General features: G+C 47.9%; 1 protein-coding gene across 6 annotated transcripts in view; it reads left to right on the forward strand.

The window, feature by feature from the left end:
* The first annotated feature begins 6,978 nt into the window (after positions 1 to 6,978).
* LOC100064396 (adhesion G protein-coupled receptor E2) overlaps positions 6,979 to 25,817 on the forward strand; it is a 42,554-nt gene continuing 23,715 nt past the window's right edge. For 3 of the 6 annotated variants that reach the window (XR_011440592.1, XM_070273007.1, XM_070273008.1), the window contains exons 1-13: positions 6,981 to 7,083; positions 9,572 to 9,625; positions 9,905 to 10,033; positions 12,545 to 12,700; positions 15,655 to 15,801; positions 15,887 to 15,933; positions 16,068 to 16,145; positions 17,074 to 17,251; positions 17,334 to 17,441; positions 17,590 to 17,813; positions 18,376 to 18,555; positions 19,758 to 19,823; positions 20,106 to 20,341. Coding sequence is in view for 4 of the 6 variants with exons in the window: in XM_070273007.1 (XP_070129108.1) it covers positions 7,053 to 7,083; positions 9,572 to 9,625; positions 9,905 to 10,033; positions 12,545 to 12,700; positions 15,655 to 15,801; positions 15,887 to 15,933; positions 16,068 to 16,145; positions 17,074 to 17,251; positions 17,334 to 17,441; positions 17,590 to 17,813; positions 18,376 to 18,555; positions 19,758 to 19,823; positions 20,106 to 20,341 (1,634 nt within the window). In the remaining 2 variants the exon portion in view is untranslated. Of the gene's footprint in view, positions 7,084 to 9,571; positions 9,626 to 9,904; positions 10,034 to 12,544; positions 12,701 to 15,654; positions 15,802 to 15,886; positions 15,934 to 16,067; positions 16,146 to 17,073; positions 17,252 to 17,333; positions 17,442 to 17,589; positions 17,814 to 18,375; positions 18,556 to 19,625; positions 19,824 to 20,105; positions 20,342 to 25,817 lie in introns of all 6 variants that reach the window. The other 3 variants (XR_011440591.1, XM_014741460.3, XM_014741459.3) reach the window with 2 other exon arrangements.

A 25,817-nucleotide genomic window follows, 5' to 3' on the forward strand; every position in this document is an offset into this window, starting at 1 on the left:
GATTTTTTTAATGTGGTACTACATTAATAATTGTTGACGTTAGATGGAGGATATATGAGTGGTTTGTATCATTCTCCCAAATTCTCTGTATGTTTAAAAATTGTAAATAGAGGGGCTGGCACCATGGCCGAGTGGTTAAGTTTGTGCGCTCTGCTGCAGGCGGCCCAGTGTTTCATTGGTTCAAATCCTGGGTGGGAACATGGCACTGCTCATTAAACCACACTGAGGCAGCGTCCCACATGCCACAACTAGAAGGACCCACAATGAAGAATATATAACTATGTTCTGTGGGGCTTTGGGGAGAAAAAGGAAAAAAATAAAATCTTTAAAAATATTTGTAAATAGAAGTTACATAAAAGTAAATAAACATATTAGTTATTATTTCATTAAAATATATACCCTCATGAATTCCTTCATATCCAGAAAATACATTTTCCTCCTCTACAAGAAACTAATTTTGTAAATAAATATGTTATAAATATATGAATTTGCATAGCTACATGGTGATGAAATTAAATCTGCAAACTAAAAATAGAATATTAAAATATTAGAAGAAGATAGAGGGGATCTCCACCTCTGCCTAGGAAATAGAAAATGGAAATGAGTATCACTCCCAACTTAACAATAAGAAAAATCCATATAAACTGCAGAATCATTCTGCTGCACCCACAGAGAGCAGAGATAACAGGACAACAAAGTAGCCTAAAATCTAAGGGAAGACAGGCTCATGCAGCAGAGACTGTCAGGGCACTGGCTCACCTGTGGCAGAGCACAAAAGGCAGGGATCTGGGTGCCACACAAACGGTTAAGAAGAATTCACCTTCACTTTTTAATGAATTGACCAGGGCCAAGGTGGGCAATTGTGCAAGTGTAGAATCTCTGAGGGAGTGGCAGGAACATGCAGAGACCCTCTCTGAGATGCAGCCACGCTGGGCAGGTCTACAGCTGAAGGCGGAGCAATGGGGAAAACCCTCTGGCAAAACAGCCGCCACCAAAAGCACAAGATTACAAGGTAACCCTAGAATAAACTGAAGCCCAGGGCGCAATGACTCCTGACGGGATACACTCAAGCCCCCTCAAAAACAGCCCAGCAGAAGAATAGTGTGTCCACTTCCAGTAATAAATAATATATCCCTCAGCATCAGGTGCCCTACACACATGCCAGCATTCAATCAAAAATTATGAAGCACCAGCAAAAGCAAGGAAAAACAACCCCTGAAGAAATCAACAGAACCAGACAAAGATAAACCAACAGTCGGAATGTTAAATAACTATGATTAACATGTTAAAGGCAGTGATGCAGTAGATCTCAGCTGAGGGAACATTTTACACCAGGGAACACTTGGAAATTTCTGGAGACACCACTGGTTTCACAGGTGGAGGGGTCCCTACTGGTATCTAGTGAGTGAAGGCAACAGATTCTGCTCGACAGTGTACAATGCACAGGACAGCCTCAGCCACAAAGAATTTCCAGCCCCCAAAATGTCAACAATATTGAAGTTGAGAAATTCTGCCCTAAACTCCCTTATGTTACACAGACGCTAAAAATAGGCGTCTTCCTTTTCTCCATTAGAAACAGGAATATTTCTACAGCGACATATAAGGTGTAGAGAGAAAGTAGCTTTTAACAGGAAATTTCACATTTTCTTCTGTTATCCCCAAGGTTGAGAAGCCCTGTTGTACCTGAAAAGGTAAGCAATATGTATGAACATATGAGAAATTTGAAAGGAAAGTAGAGGCCACGACTTAAAATTTCATTAATAACATGCTTTCAGTCAAAACCCAAAGGCACTGAAAAATATTGACAAGCTTTACTACTTAAAGTTTCTTGATAAAGTCACCATTAACAAGGCCTGATGACAATATACTAAATTATTTGCATGTTAATGAGAGATTAATGTCTATAACATACAAAGAACTTCCAAAATTCAGTAATAAAAAGGCTAACAAAATATTAGAAAGAGATATTCATAGGTCATTAACAGAAGAAGAAAAACTAATTGCTGGCAAATACACAGTAATCGAGGAAATTAAAATTAATACAACAAGGAGCTAATACTGTCAAGCATTAGATTGGAAAAGTCTGCGGGACTGGATAGCATTCAACATTGGTTAGGCCATGGTGAAATGGATAGCCCCATATGGTACGAGGGTAAATTGATATAGACACTGTATGTTGCAATTCGGTCCTAGCTATGAAAATTTAAGATGCAAACACCCTGGGGCCCAGACATCCCACCTCTTATAATCTCCCTTGGAGAAACACTCCCATGTTCATAGAAAAATATTACAGGAAGGATTTTTGCAGTATATGTGCCAAAGGGAAAGAGCGGAAGAGATGCAAGCAGTAGAATGGACAACACAAGAGTGAACCCTGATGTGGTCAGAGACCCTGGTGATTGTGACGTGTCAATGGAGGTGCCTCCATTGTAACTGGGGTACCCGTCTGGTGAGGGATGTGGATGACAGGAGAGGCCATACATGTGTGAGGGCAGGGGGCACGTGGGAAATCTTGTACCTTCCTTAATTTTGCTGTGAACCTAAAACTGCTGTAAAAAGCTAAGATTTCTAAAAATAGAGCAATTTAGCCGAGGCTCAAATCTTCTCTAGAGGCTGCCCACTTGCTCTCCTGTCCTCTAAGGTGCCCCGGAAACTACTACACCAACGCAGTCACTCTCACATTTTGCTTCTGAGCTCACCAGTGAGCTGGGAGAATCTTCCCAAAGGACCGTAACCCAGTACAAAGACAAAAGCCTTTTTATGGCATTTAAGAGTGCACAGCAATAGCCATTCATGTTACTTAAACGTTAGTAATTACAAATATCTATTAGGGAGTAAAAATGAGCATTTCCAAATTAAAACTAATGTTTTTCTTTTTTTTATTTTTCATAGGACTAAATTCAGTATTCTACCCTGAAGTCTGGCCTCAGTGCTTGGCAAAGTTGGGAAAGTCTTGTGCGGCAAGTGTGCCTGCAGAGAACTGAAGGGCCTGTGTGTGGGGGAAAGGACGCTTCGCCAGATGGAAAACACCAGAACTGTTTTGACTTCGTTGTGCTTTTCAATCACTGTGATTCTTGTCCTCTAATTAAAAAGGACTGTTAATTTTTCTTAAATATGCAAGCATTCATGAATCAGGAATGACAAAGTAAATGGGGGTCTATCTCTCAGAGTAAAAAAGAATAAAATACATCTGTCTATAACACAGCTTCTACACTGACATGAAATGAGCTACAATATACATAGTTGAGTGTAAAAAAGAAACTTGAAATGCAGTCTGCACAGTAATGTTAATTCTTATGAACAGTAAAATATGGTATTTTTTACAGGTGCAAAGTGAGGAGCCTAAGTTTGCGGACACTGATTAACGGGTATGATAACTTCTATAATGTCTGAGCTGTTGCAACAAGAATATGTTATTACTGATGTGATTAAAAGGTTCTAAGTTCTGCCCTGGGTTTTTAAGGAAAAACACACATTCTATCCATAAAGGATTTCTGCTGAGGGGAGTAGGATCGGGGCAGGGTTCAAGAAGATATCTGGCAGAATCTCCAATTTGTGGATGGTTATTTAAAACTACAACATAAGCACACAGTATCTGTGTACTTAATAAACAGAGTGTAAAAAGAAGAGGTGTCTTCTGGGTGTTTGGAAGAATAGTCAAGTTTTCTCAGTTATTACCCATTTTTGTTTTGACATGAAGATCAAATAGAAATACAGAAAAAAGACAATGCTAAAATTTCTCACGAAGAGCAGTATTATGGGAACACAGGCAGCTTTGGGGTCCCAGCCTCCCCAGGCCTTACACGTGTGACTGCAGGGAGCCCCAGATCTCAGCTCAGTGTGGGGGCCGTGATGCTCTGGGTGAAGGGGGAGCAGTAAGTTATGGGTGTACACGGACTCACCCTCTCCCCGCCCCTTACAGATAATTCAGCCTTAGACCGTTCAGTTCTCCAGCTTCCAGACGCTGCAGCCCTGCGATCTGTATTAGACCATGGGCCTCAATTCTTCTTATCAGGGTAACAGGTCAAGGATTTCACAGACAGGTCAGGGGTCTTTGCCGTTCTCCACCCTCAATATCACATCCGTATGTCTGTCAAGTAATCAACTATGTACCCACTTCAAGTTTCCAAGTCCTCCTTCAGAACTACAGAATTTACTAATAGGGAGCAGTTTAACAAATTAGAGTCCAACCATAGGAAAATCTATGGAGCTGTGAAAAAAGACTACAGTAATATGTACATAAAAAGGAATATTTTCATGTGAAAATGCTAGTTGCAGAACCTTACACGTATTTAATACAGGTTTTTAAAATATAGGTAGATACATAAAAATATTAATTAATATTATAATATTAATTAATTAATTAATATTTAGAAAAATGCTTGGGTACATTACAAAGTGTGAGTCGTGAGTCCCTTTGTAAAGGAGAGAGAACACGCATGTTCACATGTGCCTGTGTGTTGCAGGGCTCAGCTATGCAACGTAGGGGAAATTTCTCATATTTTGCTGAGCACATGCATTGATTTAGTCATTTAAAAAGAGAATACTGATATATTTCTTATGATGTGAAAAAGAAAAATAAATTCCAAGTTGCTACAAAGCAAAATACTTTGAAAACTGATACCTGAATTGGCTCACAATTCTCCCCAAAGGACCATAACCCAGTACAAAGACAAAAGCCTTTTTATGGCATTTAAGAGTGCACAGCAATAGCCATTCATGTTACTTAAAAGTTAGTAATTACAAATAATCTATACATGCATGCACACATTGTTAACTCCTTAAAGTAAATAAGAAGAATGAAGGAATACGATAGAAAGTGTGCAAAAGGTATGAGCAGGTAGCTCACAGAGAGAAGTGTCAAAATGCAAAAGTACATGAAAATTTGTTGAAATTTACACTGGTAAATGAGAGAAGTACAGACTGAAATGATAAGATAAATTCTTTACCCTTCAAATTGGGGAAAATGAAAACCTTTGATAATGTATAATTTCAAGATTCCAAGACATCTGTGATCCCTAAGCGTCCTAATGGAATCTTAGAATTGTAGAGTTGAGAGGTACCGTGCAGTTCACCTGGTCTGGCCTCGTCATCCTAAGGATGGAGGCACCTGTGATGCTCAGAGAGGTTGGCTTATATTCTTGAAGTCTTTGACTTTCTCCATCTACAAATGTATAAGGAACACACCTTCTAGACATTTTAAAGTCCCTGCATCTCTCTTCTTTTATTAATTTCCTTCTAAATGAGATAAATGATTCACCTAGCATAGAAGTCACTTAAGTCGCAGGTTTACAAAATTTTTCATGCTCAAAATGAAATTTAAAACAGTGTGAATGTGGGAGACTCATCCTCTTCTATAGCACCTGGGTAATTTGATAGATCCTACTAGACAGAAGTTTGGCAGAACTTATTACAATGTAAAACATACATGCTCTTCAACCAAGTACCTGAAACACTTGATGAATCTCCTAAGGAAATTTACAAATGATCCCCTTGTGATATTTCTGATATGTTCACTGCAGAATTATTGTAACAATGAGAAACAAGAGCCCATCTAAATGTGCATCAAACAAGGAATGGAAGGTATAATTTATTCATATTGTGTAATCTAAATATATGCAACGGCAGCCAAAAAGAGAGATGTGGATCTGTATGTACGTCATGCGAAAACTCTCCAAAAAGTACTGTTGCCTGAAGGACAAGTTGAGAACAATTGATAGTATGAAAAAGTTTATGTTAAAACACAACTACAACTATAGTAAATATAAACATTTTACACATAAAACAACCATAAGAAGACTCTGAAAGGTGCAGAGAAGGCAGACAGCACAGGGACTCTGAGACCCAAGGAAATACGCAGTGTTGATTCTGTGGGTTTTCTTCCTGCCTCATACATCCCAGACTTGGAATGAAGAGGTTGCAACCCAGAAATACCAATGGGTGCAGATAAAAGAAGTGCCACCGAGAGAAGCCTGCTCCCCCTTAGCCAAAAGAGCGAGAAGGGGCAGGCAACACAACAGAGAGTACGTCAACAGTAACTGCCCACTTCAACCAAACACCACAGAAAACACTGTGTCTTCCCCTCAGCAGCAGAGGCCAGGTGTGGAGCCCAGCCCTCCACTCCTGCCGTCTGTAATGAAGCGCTCCTCCCACCCCACGGGCTGCAGCAGAGAAGGAGCTGGGACGCTCATCATGCCCATTGGAAAGAGCCCCTGTCTGTGGAGTCAGTGGAGGCATGTGGGGAGGTTTCTCCACAGCCCAGACAGGTGGTGTCAGCAGAGGCCTGGTTGTGAGAGAGACCCTCCAACCCCACCCAGCGATAACAAGGTATCCCTCCCCCACGGGAGCATCACTGGAGCCCAAGCGGGAAAGCTGGATCCTACCTTCATGGGCCAGAAACAAGATGGCAGCCCTTTCCGCACTGTAGTGATGTCAGAGGAGTCAGCCAAAACTGAAGACTTTAGTAACATAATACCTTAAGTTTATGAGTCTATGAGTTTGAAAACACAATACCTTACATATCCAGGGTACGATGAAAATGTCATTTATGGGACGATCATCCCATAAAAATGTAAACTTTGCAGGAAACTGGGTGAAGGGCACACAGGACAGCTTGGTATCATTTTTGCAATTTCCTGTGAACCTATATTTATTTCAAAATAAGAACTTTGAGAAATCTGTTAATAGATAATAAATTGACAGGTCTTTTCATTCTGAATTGAGATCCTTGTGGGGCAAAGAGATCAGTAGAATGATTCCTCACATTTGGGAGGCCTTTTAAACACAGTATCACATCTATCAAAAAGACATGAAAATCAGCCTCAGGCAGGGTTTTAGTGAAAATACTAATGATGCCCTGCAAATACTTAAAAGCAGAACTATGAGCTTCAGAGAAGTTAATCATGGGGCAGATCAGGGGAAGAAAGCATTGACATAAGAGATTTCCTAAGTAAGCTCATAAAGACGGAAGTCATACTAAAAGCAGGAAGTCTTTGTCACACACAGACCAAGATCCGACGTCCTCCGTGGCTGGGCTTGCTGGACTCTGCACCATGAGAAAGAGATTTCTAAGGTTGCTGCCAGGTAGGAAGAATTATAACAACGATGAGAGAAGTATAAGCTAGCTGGGAACTGTCTTTACAGTTTGAGAATGTTCTCTGTTCTTTGTCCGATTTCTGGCTCGTTTCACCCCATCTCTGTAAGAAAGAGCAGGGAAGAAATTCTAAGAAGGATATTAGCTCAGTTCTGTTCAGTCCTCAAAGGAGAAAGTCAGTGAAACTTATTGCGAGGGCAAAAGTGGGGACTAAGGGATTTACCACCCATATTAGTTCAGGTTCTCCCGAGAAACAGAACCAACAGGATGTATCTCTCTCTCTGTCTCTGTGTCTCTCTCTGTTTCTGTCCATCTGTATGTCTACCTACCTATCTAGATTTACTTTAAGGACTTGCATCGTGAGATTGTGGAGGTTGGAAAGTCCAAAACCTGCTGGCAGGCTGGAAACCCAGGGAAGACTCGATGTTGCATCTCAAGTCTGAAGCCAGTCTGGAAGCAGAATTCCCTCTTCCTCAGCAGAATTCCCTCAGAGGGGGTCAATCTTTTTTCTCTTAATTTCTTCAACTGATTGGGTGAGGCCCACTCAGATTGTGGAGGGTGATCTGCCTGCCCACCGTCTACTGGTCTAAATGTTACTATGATCTAAAAATACCTTCACAGCACCATCTAGACTCGTGTTTGATCAAATATCTGGGTGCTGCAGCCCAGGCAAAGGGATGCATAAGATTAAACATCATACCACTTATGCCACTGTTTTTCAGAAGAGTAGACAACCAAACTCTCAGAAAAGTCTAATATTCTGAGAAAAACAAAGTCCTTAAGTCTATCAGCTTTGTGCGAGTCATGGAATGATCAGAAGGACAATAAAAGTGAATTAGTGAAAACTGATATCGGTGAGGTCAGCTTACTTCTGATTAGTTCTATTTCCCTCAATGTTTAGGATTAGACCTGTCACCTTGTAGGTTAGATGTTACCTATATGTTGTCTTCGTTGGTTGTAATTAGTTTCCTGGTTTTTATGAAAATAGCCATATTTCTTACCACCTGCTTTCTGGAATATGATTTTTTTAAAAATCTGTGCATATTCTGGAGGGTCCAATGTACAAGACGCTGTGGGCATTTAAACAAAGTTTAAATTTAACAAAGTTAGCTTCTCCCAGATGTGCACATTTTTAGCTGTGCGTGTATAACATCTCAGTAGACTAATGACCTTATTCACACATATGGGACATTAGGATCATTTGTGCCTGCTCTGGGGGCCACACTCTAGGAACAGGAGCACGGTTGACGGGCATCTAAGGCATGGGTCACCTGCACAGCTTTCCCGAGGGGCAGCTCCGGGCTGGGTGTGGACTCGGGCAGTCTGGCCCTGGAGCCTGGCTGTCCTCAGCACTGGGCGGAGCCACAAGAGAAAAGGACATTTCGTGCGCAAGGAGGGCAGAGTAGAAGTCTAGGACTCTGAGCCCTGAGAGAACCGAGCTGAGCGTGTGATTCCGCCTGACCCTGGAGTCTGGCCCACGCAGCTGTGTCTCAGGGAACAGGAAGGTCGTAGAGGAGCAGGAGGGAGCTGCTCTTCCTTTCCTTCTTTTGCTCTTTCCTTCCCTTTAGCTGATGTGTGTTGTCTGTCTGCTCTGTGTCAGGCACTGCGCTAACCCGTTGTTAGTCTTCACTAATCTATGGTCAGAATAAAGCTCACCCTATCACAGTTACCGTTGCACCCACTTTGCACTGGGGCAAGTGTGGGCAAAGGATGGGCAGCGTTCCTGAAGCCGTGCAGCCACCAGGGGGACGTCTGGGCTGCAGACGTGAGCGTGTCCATCCCCAAACCCATCCTCCACCAGGGTCCTCCACCACCTTGCACAGTGAGAACTGGCAGTGCAGCGTTAAGAGAAATTCATCTTTGCTTTAGTCAAAAAGAAAAATCCCATAAAGGCACACAGGTCTGAAAAGATTTTCAGCTCACGTGGATGTGATGACAGACCCTGTGAGGCAGACTGGTTGTTGCCTGTTCAGCAGCTTTCATTCCTTAGCGCCCATAGCGGCTTTCACCCACAACGCCTGCTCAGTGACTCATTTCTCAGGACTGGCCTGGGGGCTAAGGGGGAAGGCGGTGCCCTCAGTGCACTAGAGGACGCCAGGAGCTCATTGGAGGAACCAGGAAGCCATGGCTGCTGTCCCTGGAGAGTCCACTCACCAGGAGAGAGTCGCTCTACCTGCAGCTTCCTTAGTTCCCACTCCTCACCTGTCATCAACCCCCCTCCTGATTCCAGGGCTCCGTGCCCTGCTGGTATGTCTGTGGCTGTGGCTGTCAGTGGCCGAGTCCTCGGGGAGGCCTGGGGGATGGAGGGAGAGGCTGAATCCTCGATTCCAGTGAAGGACAGGAGCCTTGGGGATGCTGCCGGAAAGCTGTGTGCTGCAGGGCCAGAGCCCCCTCCACGGGAGGCAATGGCAATGTGGACAGGGGCTGAAATTGGGGTTTGACTCTCCTCTCTGTCATCTCTATATCTATCTGCCCCAGGATTCTTGGTGCTGCTGCTGTGGCCATTGGGAATTGCAGCCAAGAAACCTAGAGGTGAGTCTGCTCAGCCGGCCCCATTAGTGACATAAGCTAGGGTGTCCATGCTGGCGCCTGGGTTCTGTCACCAACAAGGTGAGGAAAGGGGGCTCAGAGATGGCCCTCTGGGGACAAGACAAGCTGTTTCTTCCCCCTAAATGTCCAGAGTTTTCTGAGCTCTTCCTCCTTGATGGGGGTCATCCCTCTCTGCTCTCCCCTCCTCTACTCTTGGACCCCCTGCTGACAGCTGACTTCCTCCATTCCATGGACTTTCTGACCATGGTCCTTGTCCCACAGCCCCTCCAGGCTGTGCTCCCTGGTGCCCTCGGAACTCCGTATGTATCAATGCCATCGCCTGTAGCTGCCATCCGGGATTCAGCTCCTGGTCTGGGGAGATCATCACCAGCCCCGTGGACAGTTGTGATGGTACAGTAGGAGCTTGGGGTGATGGGGGCACATGGGGACGGTGGGGGGAGACTGTGGGGCATCCAGAACCCTGAGCCCGGAGAGCAGCACAGAAGCACTTTGTCAGGGATGAGAGAGGAGACAGGCAGGGGAAGTGTGAGGGACGTGGGCACCTGCTTTCACAGTCAGTAGGGAGAGTGTCGAGAGCTCACACAGGGCAGCTGGGCTCCAAGGGCTCCGAGTGCTGCTCTGCCCCTGACTGGCTCTCCGATATTCAGGAAATTAGCTCTCCTCTCAATTTGCTTGCCTGTGAGTTGGGGATAAGCACTGCACCTGCCCCACGTGGATGGTGTGAGATTTAACATTTCTCTGTGGGAAGAACAGGGAAAGACTAGTACACAGCGAATTGTCAACAAATGACAGCTATCATCATTGTTACTGATGTTATTATTGTCATTATTCTAATAATACAAAGAAACGGGAGAGACAATGGAAGCAGCAGGAGGAAAGACACAGCCCGGGCCGGGGAGCTCAGGCCCTCCTACCAGCCAGAGCTCTCCAGGAACCCAACTCACAACCACGGTCTCCCACCTCCTGCTCACAGCAGCCCCGTGAGGCACGCAGAGCTTGGCTTGTGGTTTAAATGATCAGACTTGATGGAAAGAGATCGAGTGACTTTTCCAAATCCTATAACTAACCATGTGGTTGAAATTAAATCCAGCTGTAAAACGAAGCAGTTTTCCTTCTTCAACAATACACGGTCATAAAAGGATATTATACCATTTAAACATAGTTCCGATGGTAAATTTTATGTTGTGTATTTTACAACGATTTTTGTAAATGGGAAAAGAAGAAAATTATACTGTTTTACACTAGGAAATACTCCTCTTTGACTCAAAAGGGTCTTGGATGCGCATTTATTGATAATGATGGTAAAAAGATTTCCTATATGTTTGAAAAAATGAGAGAAAATACCCTTAAAAGTTTCAGTAGTCTGTGGAGGGGATTATGTATAATTTTCTTTGTTTCCTAGTATGCATGTGTTATTTAATATTTGGGGGAAAGTCAATTTTGTCAGGTGGAAAAAGCTGACGTTGTGACAACGGCCCAGCCATCCACAACCCTGGCGGTGTTCCTAAAGCCTCCTGTGTGTGCGTGTGTGTCTCACGGAGATTTGTAGACGGGTGACCATGGAGAGGAGACCCTGCTGCTAATGCCCCTGGATCCCAGCTCCTCTCTGGGAGGGCACCTGTCAGGTGGAGATGTCCCATCCTCTTGTCTCTCCCCTCATCCCTTGCACCTCATTCTCAGTGGTCCCACACTTGGCTTCACACCCTCACGTCAACATTGGGAACAGAAGTCCAGCCATTGCCGCCATCATAGAACAGAGGAGGGAAGCCCCGTTGCCAGGTGGGGGCTGAACACGAATCCCTCAGGTGTGCGTCCCTCCTGCGTCCTGTCCTGTCCTGGTGCTGACACCTGCAGCCTGGGTCGGGGCCTTAGAAGGGAAGTCTGCAGGTGCAGAGAAGACAGCTCCTATCTGGGGGAGACCAGTCACCTGCCTGACTCACCATGACGCTGTGAGTCCTTTCAGGCGCTGAAGTCTCTGGTCCCCTCCTTGGATGCACACAGGCCGCAATCCTGCCCTGCATGTTGATTTGTTTTGCATCTGCGGTTCTTACTAAGCTGATGCTGTTTTCAGTTACGCTGTGCAGCCCCTGCTCTGTGGGTCCTGAGCTGCTCAAAGGGGATGTGGTTCATGGGCATCTTTCCTCTCGTGATTGGAGAGCAAGGAGAGAGAAGATGCCAGAAGACACCCCGATGACTCAGCTGTGAGCAGCTTGTGCTGCTTCCTCATTTCACACCCACCACAGGCTCTGATAAGGGGAGACTTCCCTCAGGGGTGGAGATGGCAAGACTCCCCTGGAGACATCCTGGGGCATCTGGGAAAGGCCTGATCTGGGGAGCTGGGGGAGTGCCTGATGGGGAGTGTGGGTGCACTTGGGCCACTGTGAGTAAAGGGCAATGGAAGCCAGTGCTGGGCAGGCTCCTGACCACCTGGCTTTATCCCCAGGTGTGAATGATGAGCATGGCCCTGGACAGCCCCCACTATGGCTCCATCCCCTTCCTTGGCGTCCAGAGTGGCCTTCAATGCCACTGTCACCCTGACTGGAGTGTACTCCTGGGTCCCCAATAGTGCCGAGAGCACCCAGGGGAGGGTCCAGAGCTGAGTCAGTGCCTCCGTCTACCCCTCCAGCTGTGGAGAGGGGTGCTCACCTCCTTCCAGCCCCCATCATGGGACAGCAGAGTTTCTGAATCTAGGTGCCCTCAGGCCCAGCCAGAGAGCGGAGATGAGCGGACAATTAGCAGAATTTCTGGAGCAGATGGCTCCAGCCCAGCTGTGTCTCAGGGGTGCCACCAGGGAGCTGAGTTCTGTGCTGTCCCTGTGGCAGGGTCAGGCTGGGGCCAGGGTCTCTGCTCTCTGGGAACTCTCACCTTTGGGAGGTAACCCTTTGTCCTGTTGTGTTGCAGACATCAATGAGTGTGAACCACCCTTGGCAGTGTCCTGTGGGAAATTCGCTGATTGCCAGAATGTGGACGGGAGCCACTACTGCACATGTAGCCCAGGATATGGGCTCGTTTCTGGGGCAACAACGTTCAGAAACGAGAGTGAGAACACATGTCAAGGTAAGAACCACCCGCGTCTGCCATCCCCTCGTCCATGAGGTTTGGGGTCATTTGCGCCACTTTCTCCAGGTAGCAGAGGGCCGTCCTGGCACCGACCTAGTCACTCGCCCTCTTTGAACCTCAAGGCTCAGACTCCTCCACAGAGGGACACTTCTGCAATTTTGGAATGTGGTCCTTGCCCTCCAGGCATCTTATTTTCATGAAACAAAAGAGAGGGTTGGCACTGAGAGACCTCACGGGCTCACAGTGTCTTGGTACCAGCACAATATCCATCCTCTTCAGTCACTGCCAGAAGCCCACAGGGGCTCGGCCACACCTGGAGCCCCCGCAGAGCCCCCAGGCCATGATGGACCCAGGAGCCCCATCTAGAAACACAAGAGAGGGGAGCTTCAAGGGCAGGTCCACATTCCCCGGCTGGCTCTGTCCCTGGCCAACATCCCCACCTGGTGAAGACGTCTCCTGGCACCTGACCTGGTGGGTCTGCCAACATCGACTTCTCTGAACAAAGCTCTGCCTGGACCCTCCCCAGTAGTTTCAGCTCATGGCCCATGGGCAATGTGGATGACTGGGACCAAGGGGGAGCAGGGTCAGGGGTCGACAGCGTGACCTGGAAACCACCCCACACAAACTCAGAGAATGGGGTGACAGAAGAGCTCCATGAGGACCAAATGGCAAGAGAGGGTGTCATCATGAACCATCGCCCCAGTCTGACCCTCTCCCAAGGGGGTCAAGCCAGACCCCACGTTGACCTGCACCACTTGGGCCCAGAAGATGGAGGCTGAAACAACCCCACGGGGCCCACCATTCTGCGGCTCTGTGGGGAGGCTGAGGGCTGAGAAGACAGAAACCTCCGCCACCCCTCGCCCATCAGCACCTGCTCCCCTTCCAGCCACCAGCCCTCACCCACCGCTGGCCTTGATCCGCTGTGGATCTCCCCACTTCTGTCAGTCCAGAGGATGTCTTCATGGGAATCAGGAAAAGGCACCTTCACAGCCCCCAGGCTGCCTGGCCGGACGTCAGTCAGCCCCACTGTCCACCCAGCCTGGCGCCTGCTGTCTGGGTCGCCCTGGACTGTCCAGCACCATCTCTACTCTCCCTTCTTCTGCTGAACGCCTCCTTCTGGAGGGGCCTGGCTGAGGGTTGGCTCGTGGTCCATTTCCACGGAGCTGAAGTCTCAGAGTGAGCGTGGATTGGAGAGCACTGTCCTACCAGGCTCACGGGGATTCCAAGGAGAACTCAACCAGAAGCACCTGCCCTGAACAAGGCCATCACTAGGTCCAGGATGGTGCTGCTCGGGGAACGCAGCATTTCCCTGCTCTTGATCCCAGGGAGGCCCACCTGGCCATTGACCACATCCTCAGACGCAGGTGGCCTTGCTGTCCCCAACCCAGCTGGGAGCTGCCCACGGAGGCTGAGGGAGTCAGAGCTGGGGACAGGGAGGACTCGGGCCGCCTCCAGCCACTTCTGGACATCAGCGCATCCAGGCCACCACAGCCACCCACAGGCCTCCATGTGAATGAGAAAAGGCGCCCACTCACCAGGGAACAGACAGTGGGGGCTTCCAGATGCTTCTCTGCCAGGAAACGTGGCTGCCTCCCAGCCCTGAGGGCTGCCCACGGCTGCCGGCCGGGTCACCTCTCCTTCCCCTTGCAGACGTGGACGAATGTCAGCAGAAACCCAGAATCTGTAAAGGCCACAGCGTCTGCATCAACACCCTGGGCAGCTACAACTGCACGTGCCTGCTAGGCTTGGAGCTCAACCTAAAGGACCTGAATCTGTGCACAGGTAGAGCCCGAGGGAGACACCGAGGCTGGATGGGCTGGGAAGGAGTCGAGGTGGGTCCTGCAGCCCAAGGAGGAGCCGAGGATCCTCAGGCCTTGAGAAGCTGACACCTGTGGAGCCTGCCCAGGTCCCGCCACCCTGAAGGTCCCCACAGAGCAGGGAGGCAGCCAGGCCTCTGGACCTGGGTCCCCTGTGGATCCCCCTGCCCCTGAGCGCACCCCCAGACCTCGCCCCTTCCTCGTCTGTCACATGGGAGCAGAGGAAGCTGTCACTTCCACTTTCCAGAAAGGGAACCTGGACCAGGGCCCAGGAAGGAGCCCGCAAGAGTCCTTGGTCAAAAAGTCCAGCCCCCATGACTCAGTTTCCCTCCTGGTTTCCCTGCCTGTAAACTGGGGCCGGTGGTCCTTGCAAGGCCACGTTGCAGGGAGGCCACCATAAGGTGCTTTGAGGGTGAAGGTGAAGTTCACCAGGTGGTGGCGCGTGCAATAATGCTGGGGTCCTAGTGCCGGGCAGTGAGGGGCGTGCAGTGAGTGGAGGGCAGGGCCTGACCCTCTGGCTTTGTCCTGAGATGTGAACGAATGTGCCTCGGGGCACAATCCCTGCCACAGCTCCACCCACTGCCTCAACATCGTGGGTGGCTACAAGTGCCGCTGCCACCCTGGCTGGAAGCCCGTTCCTGGGTCCCCTGAAGGCCCAGACGGCACTGTCTGTGCAGGTCCAGAGCTCGGCGGCTGCACTCCTGGGGACCCCCACTCAGAACAGCTGCTCACATACTCGATGGTTCCCATGCGGCCCCAGCAGCATGAAGGCTGGGGGTGCCTGCTGGGCCAGGTGCTAAGCCTTTTGAGACCAAATGGGAAAAGATCTGGGGGTCCTGGGGAAGGAGCTGGGGTACCACGGGGAAGGTTCCCGGGACCCCAGGCAGCAGCTGATTACTAACTGGGATGAAGGTTCCCACTATTTCACAACCTGCACATCCGTCCGGCTCACCTGCTAGTCACCTCTGCACTCCCCATGACCTGGGGTCACCACTCGGGGTGTGCCGTCACCAAGTGGCATCACCTCCAGCGAGTGGGCCAGGGGATGCAAATATGGAGAAGGGGCGGGGCGTGGAGGGGAGAGGGGCCTCATCCAGGCTGTGACCTGGCCTGACCCCATCTTCGTGTCCCCAGATGTCGACGAGTGCAGCTCCAGGCAGCATCGATGTCACAACTCCACCGCCTGTATCAACACCGTGGGCTCATACAGGTGCCGCTGCCGCCGAGGGTGGACACCCCTGCCGGGGTTCCAGGACAACCAAAACACCACTGTGTGTGAAGGTACCTGATCTGACACGACCCCAGACTCCACCCCAACGAGCACAGACCCTCTCAGCCCTAATGAACCCCTGTCTGTCCCCTGCAGAGATGTCCTTCCCCACCTGGACTCCGCCCCCTGGAATCCAGAGCCAGGTGAGTGCCCCCAGCAGGGACCAGGAGGCAGGAATTCCCCCCCCTCCCCCGCCGTCAGCCAGTTTTCCCCCAAGCTCCCCACCCACCCTCGAGGCTCCCTGACTCCCTGACCCCTTCTGCTCCCCTCCCCCCAGTGTCTCTCAGGCTTCTTTGAAAGAGTCCAGGATCTGCGCAGACGCTTCACACCAGCCTCGGCCCAGGACACCGTCCAGGTAGGGGCAGGACCCAGGGGCCCAGGACAGTCCCCTGCGGTGTCTGGGGGATGCTTCCGTGTGAGTGGAGACAGCCCCAGCAGGGCCTCTGCTCAGGGAGACTCATGTCCATGTGCGCCACATACACGCCATGTCTACACCAGTTACTCAAGCGCAGACGTGCCCACACAGCCTGAAACGCGCGCGTGCACTCGAGGGGGAGAAGGGAGCAGTTAAGGATTTTCTCTCTGGAGCTGGGCCACGAGGGTTCAAATCCCCTGTCCCACCCACTGCCCCTCCCTGCCGTGTGACTTCAGGCAAGTGACTCCGCCCGTCTCCTCACTTCATAAATGAACTAAGAGAAGAGGCTCCAGAAACAGCAGCTGGCGCCCAGGGGCGCAGGGTGGAGCTGGTGCGCACTTAGCGGGTAGAAAAGTGGGAGCCCGTATGTCATTTTAAATTTCCTGGTAGCTACATTAAAAGAAAAAAGTACAAGTAAACAAGGGAAATTACTGAGAAAATGGCCTTTAACCCAATAGATCCAAAATATTACCATTTCAACACAGAATCATAAAAATGTCACTGAGATATTGCACATTCTTTTGAACTAAGTGTTTGCAATTTTGCCGCGTGTTTCACACTTCAAGCTCAGCTCCATTTGGAGCAGCCACATTTCCAGTGCCCGACGGCCACATGGCTCGTGTCAACTGTTCTGGGCGGAGGGGCAGGAGGCCCATCCTGAGGGACGTCGAGCGCCGTGGCTGTGACACACGCACAGGACACAGGCTGCCCCCTCACTGGTCTTCTGGCTCCTGCAGGGTCTCGATGACGCCGGCGTGTGCTCCGCAGGCCCCGGGTGGTCCTCCTGTGTCCCTGGTGGGGGAGAGCAGGGTCATTCAGGCGGCCCCTGTGGTGCGATGACCCAGGGGCTGTCACCCACCACCCCCAGGACCTCATCCAGTCAGTGGACGAGCTGCTGAAAGCCCCCGGGGACCTGGAGACCCTGGCCCTGCCTGACCGGCACCACACGGTCACCCACCTGCTCTCGGGCCTGGAAGAAGTCCTGAGGACCCTCGCCAAGGCCATGCCTGGAGCCTCCTTCACCTACCAGTCTCCTGCAGGCACAGGTGAGGCCTCGTCCTGCCCTGCCCGCCCCAGCCCCACGCGCGTCCTGCCCCGGACCCCCAGTCACTGCCCCTCTCCCCTCAGAGCTGTCCCTGGTGATCCAGGAGCAGGGGCACGGGAACGTCACCCTGGGCCAGAGCCACGCACGGATGCTCCTGGACTGGGCCGTGGCGGCCGGGTCTGCGGGGTCGGGTAAGGCAGGGTGCGGGGGCACCCGTGGAGAGGGAGGGGGCTGGGATGTGGCCAGGGGTGAGGGTCAGACGGGCCCCCAGGAATGGCCAGCTGGATGAGGCATCTCAGGGAGCAGGGAGGGCAGACGGGCCGGTGTGTCTGTCCGCAGGCCCCGCCGTGGCAGGCATCCTCTCCAACCCCAACATGCAGAAACTGCTGGCCAACGCCTCCCTGGAACTGGACCCCGAGAGGCAAGCCAAGCTGGAGGAGACCCACGAAAGCCCCCTCTATGGCGTCCAGTGGAGGCTCCTCTCGGCCGTCAACTCGGTCTTTCTGAGCAACACGAACACGACGAAACTCGACCCCAAGGTCACCTTCGCCTTCTCCCACCCTGTGAGTCCTGGGGCGGGGAGGGGTCAGCCCCACTGCTCACCCGGTAGCCAGGGTCACAGTGGTCCCTCTGCAGCCCACCTGTGCCCACTCTGCTCCTTCCTCAAACCTCAGGGCCTTTGCGCTTGCTGTGCCCTCTGCCTGGGACACCTTTCCCTCCCGTGACTCAGCCCTTTCCCTGTTTCCAGTGTGTTCAAATGTCCCCTTCTCTTTTAGGCCTCCCCGGACCTCCTGATTGAAAATTACAACCTGGAGCCACAGCTCCCCTTCCCCTCCGCTGTGTCTTTCTTTTTATGTTTTTAAATAGCACCTAACACCTTCCAACACACTGTCTAGTTTACTTACTTATCAGGTCTATTATTTACCCTCTGTCTCCCCGAGCGTGTCAGCCCCCCAGGACACGGACGTGGGTCTGCCCTGGTCACTGCTGTGCCCCCGCCTGGCCCACACAGCAGGTGCTCAGCGGGCAGCTGCAAATGAAGAACAGCCTCCTCAGCCTCAGCCCGCGCTCAGGACCCAGGGGGGCTCCAGGCTAACCTCTCTGGTCACCCCCACCTGCCCACAGCCAGAGAAGCCCGGGACACGGCAGGAGCTGATCTGTGCCTTCTGGAAGGGAGCTGACGATGGGGGCGGGCACTGGGCCACCTCAGGGTGCTGGACACTGGGCAGCTGGAACAACAGCACCACCTGCCAGTGCAGCCACCTCAGCAGCTTTGCCGTCCTGATGGCCCACTACGATGTGCAGGTGAGGGCCCTGAGAGGGGCTGCGTTCAAAGTCTATCGCACTGTAACCAATTCCCACAGATGCAGCAGCTGAAAGACCCACAGATGTGTCACCCCCAGTCTGTGCAGGTCAGCAGTCCTGCGTGGTGCAGCTGGGCTGTCTGTCGGCATCTTACAGGTCTTACCAGACTCTCCTCTGAGGCCTGGGCTCCTCCTCTGCACTTCATGTTGTTGGCAGAATTCAGTTCCTTGGGGTCATAGGACTGAGGCCCCACTTTCTTGCTACCTGACAGTGGGGGACCATGCTCACACCTGGGGGCCGCCTGCATCCCTTCTAATGTGGTCATCTCCTGGCCTCTCTCACAAGGTGTCAGAGTTCCTATCTGGAGGCCAGCAGCTGAAGCTCCCTCACATCAAAATTCACTCTAACTTTGAGTGTTTTTCTCCAGGAAGAGCCCAGATCTTTCAGGGGCTCACCTGGTTAGACGAGGCCCACCCAGGATAAACTCCTTCTCTTCAAGTCAGTTGATGTAGGACCTGATGTGGGACCTCCATCTGCCATATGCCTTCCCAGCAGCATTGGACTGGCTTTTGACTGGAAACCTGGAAGAAGGGGTGTGTCCATGTGGGGGCAGGGATATGGTCGCCAAAGTAGACCTCTGCTCACCTCACGGGTCTCTGGTGCAGGAGTGTTCAGGGGCTGCAGAAAGGTCGACTTGGCAGAGGGCAGAGGGCACCAGGGGAGCCGTTGAGAACAGGTGGGTCAGGGGCCGTGTTGGCCTCCTCCCATGACCGGGTGAGCTGGTGAGTTCCTCTGGGTCACCAGACCAGAGACTCACTCAGGTGACCTCTAAAGGGAAAAAAGCCCTTGTGAGAGGCAGGGCTTCGTCCAGGCTCTGAATCTATCAGTTCACAATCCCATAGTGTCCTCATGTTCTGAACCTGTAGGTACTTAGCCACAAACATCACAAATATATCTGGCTCCTCCATTCCTAATTTTTCTATGCCTAAATATAAAAATGAAAACGGTGGAAGGGCCATTACCCCAGAGCAGGAAGGAGTGACTGTGGTTTCCTCTTTGCTGGGTCCCAGGAGGAGGATCCCATGCTGGCTGTGATCACCCACGTGGGGCTGAGCCTCTCTCTGCTGTGCCTCCTCCTGGCAGCCCTCACCTTCCTGCTGTGCAGAGCCATCCAGAACACCAGCACCTCTCTCCACCTGCAGCTCTCGCTCTGCCTCTTCCTGGCCCACCTCCTCTTCCTCACGGCCATGGACCGAACAGAGATCCAGGTACTGACCCTGTCACAGTGGACCCTCTGGCCTGCCCCAGGGGGTGCTGAGTCCATGGAGCCATGCTACACTGGATGCCTTAATGAAATGATCTTGGGTCCTGGGGAAGGTTAGGGGGTGAGTGACCAATGTCACATTGACTGATGCAACTAGACAACAAACCCTCTCTGACCGCTCCTTCATACGCATCAGACTTCTCCCCAATGGCAAGGCACAGGAGAGGTCCTGGGGCCCCACTGCACCCCGACAGTCTCTCCTGGTGACACCTCACTCCTCCCCCAGGTGCTGTGCTCCGTCATCGCGGGCGCCTTACACTATCTCTACCTGGCCTCCTTCACCTGGATGCTGCTGGCGGGCCTGCACCTCTTCCTCACTGCGCGCAACCTGACGGTGGTCAACTACTCCAGTGTGAGCAGGTTCATGAAGAAGCTCATGTTCCCTGTGGGCTACGGAGTCCCGGCCGTGATCGTGGCCATTTCTGCAGCATCCAGGCCAGATCTTTATGGAACACCCACCCGGTAAATGCACTTTCCCGTTTGTCCTTCTCTTCTCCAGCACAAACATGACCACCATAGAACCAGCATAGCATTTTGATTATCCCAGATCATAATATGGAGAGAGACTTGGTATTAATTCCCTAAAGCATTTTTCTGGTGGAAGATAATAACAGTTAAGGAGAATGTCTTTCAATCTCTATCCTTGAAATTGCAAAGATGAAATCAAAATTTAAAAAGTCTAATGCAAATTGGTGCAGCCACTATGGAAAATAGTATGGAGATTCCTCAAAAAATTAAAAATAGAAATACCATATGACCCAGCCATCCCACTACTGGGTATCTGGGTATCTATCCAAAGAGCTTGAAGTCAGCAATTCCAAAAGCCCCATGCACCCCTATGTTCATCCCAGCATTATTTACAATAGCCAAGACATGTAAGCAACCTAAGTGCCCATCAACTGATGATTGGATAAAGAAGATGTGATACACACACACACACACACACACACACACACACACACACACACAATGGAATACTACTCAGCCATAAAAAAGGATAAAATCGTCCCATTCACAACAACATGGATGGACCTTGAGGGAATTATGTTAAGTGAAATAAGCCAGAGAGAGAAGGATAATGTCTGTATGACTCCACTCACATGTGGTGTTTAAACATGTAGACAAAGAGAACAGATTAGTGGCTACCAGGGGAAAGGGGGGTTGGAGGAGTGGGAAAAAGGGTGAAGGGGTGCATCTACAACACAACTAACAACAATGCACAACTGAAATTTCACAAGATTGTAAGCTATCATAAACTTAATAAAAATTAACTTTAAAAAAGTCTAACCTGCTTCTTTATCAAAATCCAAAGCTATTCCAATTTTTCATTTGGAAAAGTGGAGCTGATTTAAATAATCAAAACAATAGATTGTATCATAGTTAAGATTTACAAGGTGCTTATTTCGGGCCAGGCGCTTTTCTAACCATTTTTTGTCTGTGTTATCTTAATCAGTCCTCACACCAATAGTATGAAGTAGACGTGTACTGTCATTTGCCCCATTGTGCAGATGAGTAAACTGAGGCACACATAGTTTAGGTGAATGCCCATAGGTGCACGGCTGGCACTTAGCAGAGCTGGGATTCCAATCCAGACAGCCATGCTCCAGAGCTTGCAGTCTTTTGTTGTCAGCTTTTCATACTAGATTTATTGTTTTCACATTTTTATTAAAATATATTTCACATCCCTAAAATTTACCCCTTTAAAGTGTCCAGATCAGTGGCTTTTGACTAACCATGGAGTTGTGCAGCTTTCACTACAATCTAATTTTAGAACATTTTCTCAATTGCAGTTACATTGTTTTATAATATTACATAAGTGTCAGGTGTATGTCATCATTATATCGATTTCTGTGTGGATTGCATCCTGTTCTCCACCCAGAGACTAATTGGAATCCGTCATCACACGTGTGCCTCATCACCCCGTCTACCCACCTCTGTGCCCCCGCTAACCACCCGTCCACCCTCTGTCTCGATGTGATTGTTCCTTCTTGTTTTTATCTTCTATTTATGAGTGAGGTCATAGAGTATTTGACTTTCTCCCTCTGACTTATTTCACTCAGCGTAATACCCTCAAGGTCCATCCATACTGTCACAAAGGGCCAGATTTCATCATTTCTTATGGCTGAGTAGTATTCCATTGTGTATAAATACCACATCTTCTTTATCCATTCTTCCCTTGATGGGCACCTAGGTTGCTTCCAAGTCTTGGCTAATGTGAATGATGCTGTGATGAACATAGGGGTGCGTGTATCTTTATGCCTTTGTGTTTTCAAGTTCTTTGGGTAAATACCCAGCAGTGGGACAGCTGGATCATATGGCAGATCTATTCTTAACTTTTTGAGGAATTTCCATACTGCTCTCCATAGTGGCTGCACCAGTCTGCGCTCCCACCAGCAGTGTACAAGGGTTCCCTTCTCCCCACATCCTCTCCAACACTAATTGTTTCCTGTCTTGTTAATTATAGCCATTCTGATGGGAGTGAGGTGATCTCTCATTGTTGTTTTGATTCACATTTCCCTGATAATTGTGAGGTTGAACAGTTTTCATGTGCCTGTTGGCCATCTGTATATCTTCTTTGAAGAAATGTCTGTTCAGATCTTTTGCCCATTTTTTAACTGGGTGGTTGTTTTTGTTGTTGTTGAGATGTATGAGTTCTTTGTATATGTTCTATATTAACCCCTTATCTGATACACGGTTTACAAATATCTTCTCCCAAATGTTAGATTGTCTTGTCATTTTGTTCATGGTTTCCTTTGTTGTGCAGAAGATTTTTAGTTTGATGTGGTCCTATTTGCTTATTTTTTCTATTGTTTCCCTTGCCCAGTCAGACATGGCACTTGAAAATATGCTGCTAAGACCGATATTGTAGAGTGTATGGCCTATGTTTTCTTCTAGAATTTTTATGTTTCAAGTCTTACATTCAAGCCTTTAATCCATTTTTAGTTAGTTTTTCTATATGATGAAAGATAGTGGTCTACTTTCATTCCTTTGCATGTGGCTGTCCAGTTTTCCCAACACCATTTATTGAAGAGACTTTCCTTTCTCCATTGTATGTTCTTGGCTCCTTTGTCGAAAATTAGCTGTCTATAGATGTGTGAGTTTGTTTCTGGGCTCTGAATTCTGTTCTTTCAATCTGTATGTCTGTTTTTGTGCCAGTACCATGCTGTTTTGGTTACTATAGCCTTATAGAATATTTTGAAATCAGGGATTGTGATACCTCCAGCTCTGTTCTTTTTTCTCAAGATTCCTGTGATTATTTTGGGTCTTTTATTGTTCCATATAAATTTTAGGATTCTTTGTTCTATTTCTGTGAAAAATGCTGTTAGAACTTTGATAGAGATTGCATTGAATCTGTAGATTGCTTTAGGAAATATGAACATTTTAATTATGTGAATTGTTCTAACCCAAGAGCACAGAGTATCTTTCCATTTCTTTATGGCTTCTTCTATTTCTTTCAACAATGTTTTATAGTTTTAAGTGTACAGATCTTTCACCTCTTTGGTTAAGTTTATTCCTAGGTATTTTATTCTTTGTGTTGCAGTTGAAAATGGGATTGTCTTCTTAATTTCCCCTTCCACTACTTCATTGTTAGTGTATAGAATCACAACTGACTTTTGTATGTTGATTTTGTATCCTGCAACTTTACCATATTAATTTATTACTTCTGAAAGTTTTTCATGGATTCTTTAGGGTTTTCTGCATATAAAATCATGTAATCTGCAAATAATGACAGTTTCACTTCTTTCCTTTCAATTTGTATCCCTTTTATTACTTTTTCTTGCCTGATTGCTCTGGCTAGCACTTCCAATAATATGTTAGGTAAGAGTGGTGACTCTGGGCATCTCTGTCTGGCTCCTGTTCTTGGAGGGATAGCTTTCAGTTTTTCTCCACTGAGAATGATATTAGCTGTGGGTTTTTCATATGTGGCCTTTATTATGTTGAGGTACTTTCCTTCTGTACCCATTTTATTCCGAGTTTTTATCATAAATGGATGCTGTATCTTGTCAAATGCTTTCTCTGCATCTATTGAGATGATCATTTGATTTTTTTTATTCTTCATTTTGTTAATGTGGTGTATCATGTTGATTGATTTGTGGATATTGAACGATCTTTGCATCCATGGAATAAATCCCACTTGATCATGGTGTATGATCTTTTTAATGTATTGTTGTATTCAATTTGGTAGTATTTTGTTGAGCATTTTTGCACTGATATCATCAGTGATATTGGCCTGTAATTTTCTTCTTTTGTGTGTTGTCCTTGTCTGGTTTTGGTATCAGGGTAACATTGGCTTCATAGAATGAGTTAGGAAGCCTCCCCTCCTCTTCAATTTTTTGGAAGAGTTTGAGGAGGATAGGTATTAATTCTTCTTTGAATGTTTGGTATAATTCACCAGGGAAGCCATCTGGTCCTGGACTTTTATTTTTGGGGAGGGTTTTGATTACTGTTTTGATCTCCTTACTGATGATTGGTGTATTCCAATTCTCTACTTCTTCTTGATTCAGTTTTGGAAGGTTGTATGATTCTAAGAATTTATCCATTTCTCTAGATTTTCCAATTTGTTGGCATATAGCTCTTCATAATATTCTGTTACAATCTTTTGTATTTCTGAGGTGTCCATTGTAATTTCTCCTGTTTCATTTCTGATTTTATTTATTTGAGCTGCCTCTCTTTTTTCTTGGCGAGTCTAGCTAAAGGCTTGTCAATTTTGTTTATCTTTTCATAGGACCTGGTCTTGGTTTCATTGATTTTTCTGTTGTTTTTTAAGTCTCTATTTCGTTTATTTCTGCTCTGATTTTTATCATTTCCTCCCTTCTACTGATTTGGGGCTTGGTTTATCCTTCTTTTTCTGGTTCATTTAGGCGCATGTTAGATTGTTTATTTGGGATTTTTCTTGTTTGTTGAGGTAGGCCTATATTGCTATAAACTTCTCTCTTCGAATGACTTTGGCTGTATCCCATAAATTTTGGCATGTCATATTTTCATTTTCATTTGTCTCCAGGTATTTTTTTACTTCTCTTTCGATTTCTTCATTGACCCAATTGTTGTTCAGTTGCATTTTGTTTAATCTCCACAAATTTGTGGCTTTTCTGTTTTTCTTCCTGTAGCTGATTTCTGCTCGCATATTCTTGTGGTCAGAAAAGATGCTTGGTATTATTTCAAATCTTCTTAAACTTACTGAGACTTGTTTTGTGGTCTAATATGTGATCTATCCTGGAGAATGTTCCATGTGCATTTGAAAAGAGTGTGTGTTCTGGGGTTTTGGGATGGAACATTCTGTATATATCTGCTAAGTCCATCTGGTCTAATATATCACTGGAAGCCAGTGTTTCCTTATTGACATTCTGTATGGATGATCTATCCATTGGTGTAAGTGGAGTGTTAAAGTCCCCTACTTTTATTGTGTTACTGTCTATTTCTCGTTTTATGTCTGTTAATAATTGCTTTATGTATTTAGGTGCTCCTATGTCGGGTGCATAGTTATTTATAAGTGTTACATTTTCTTGTTGGATTGATTCCTTTATCATTCTCTAGTGCCCTTCTTTGTCTCTTGTTACAATGTTTGCTTAAAGTCTATTTTGCCTGATGTAAGCATCGCTACCCCAGCTTTCTTTCATTGAAATTTGCATGGAGTAGCTTTTTCCATCCCCTCACTTTCAGTTTTGAGTGTCTTTAGGTCTGAAGTGTGTCTCTTGTATGCAGCGTACATATGGGTCTCGTTTTTTTGTTTTTTTTTAATCCAATCAGCCACCCTATTCCTTTTGATTGGAGCATTCAGTCCATTGACATTTAAAGTAGCTCTTGATAATTGTGTACTTATTGCCATGATGTTATTTGGGGGGGGGGGGGATGTTTTAGCAATTTTTCTCTGTTCCTTTCTTCTTCTCTTTCACTCTTCCCTGTGGATTGATGGTTTTCTTTAGTGTTATCTTTGGGT

Source organism: Equus caballus, chromosome 7, assembly GCF_041296265.1.
Source record: "Equus caballus isolate H_3958 breed thoroughbred chromosome 7, TB-T2T, whole genome shotgun sequence".
Taxonomy (NCBI): domain Eukaryota; kingdom Metazoa; phylum Chordata; class Mammalia; order Perissodactyla; family Equidae; genus Equus; species Equus caballus.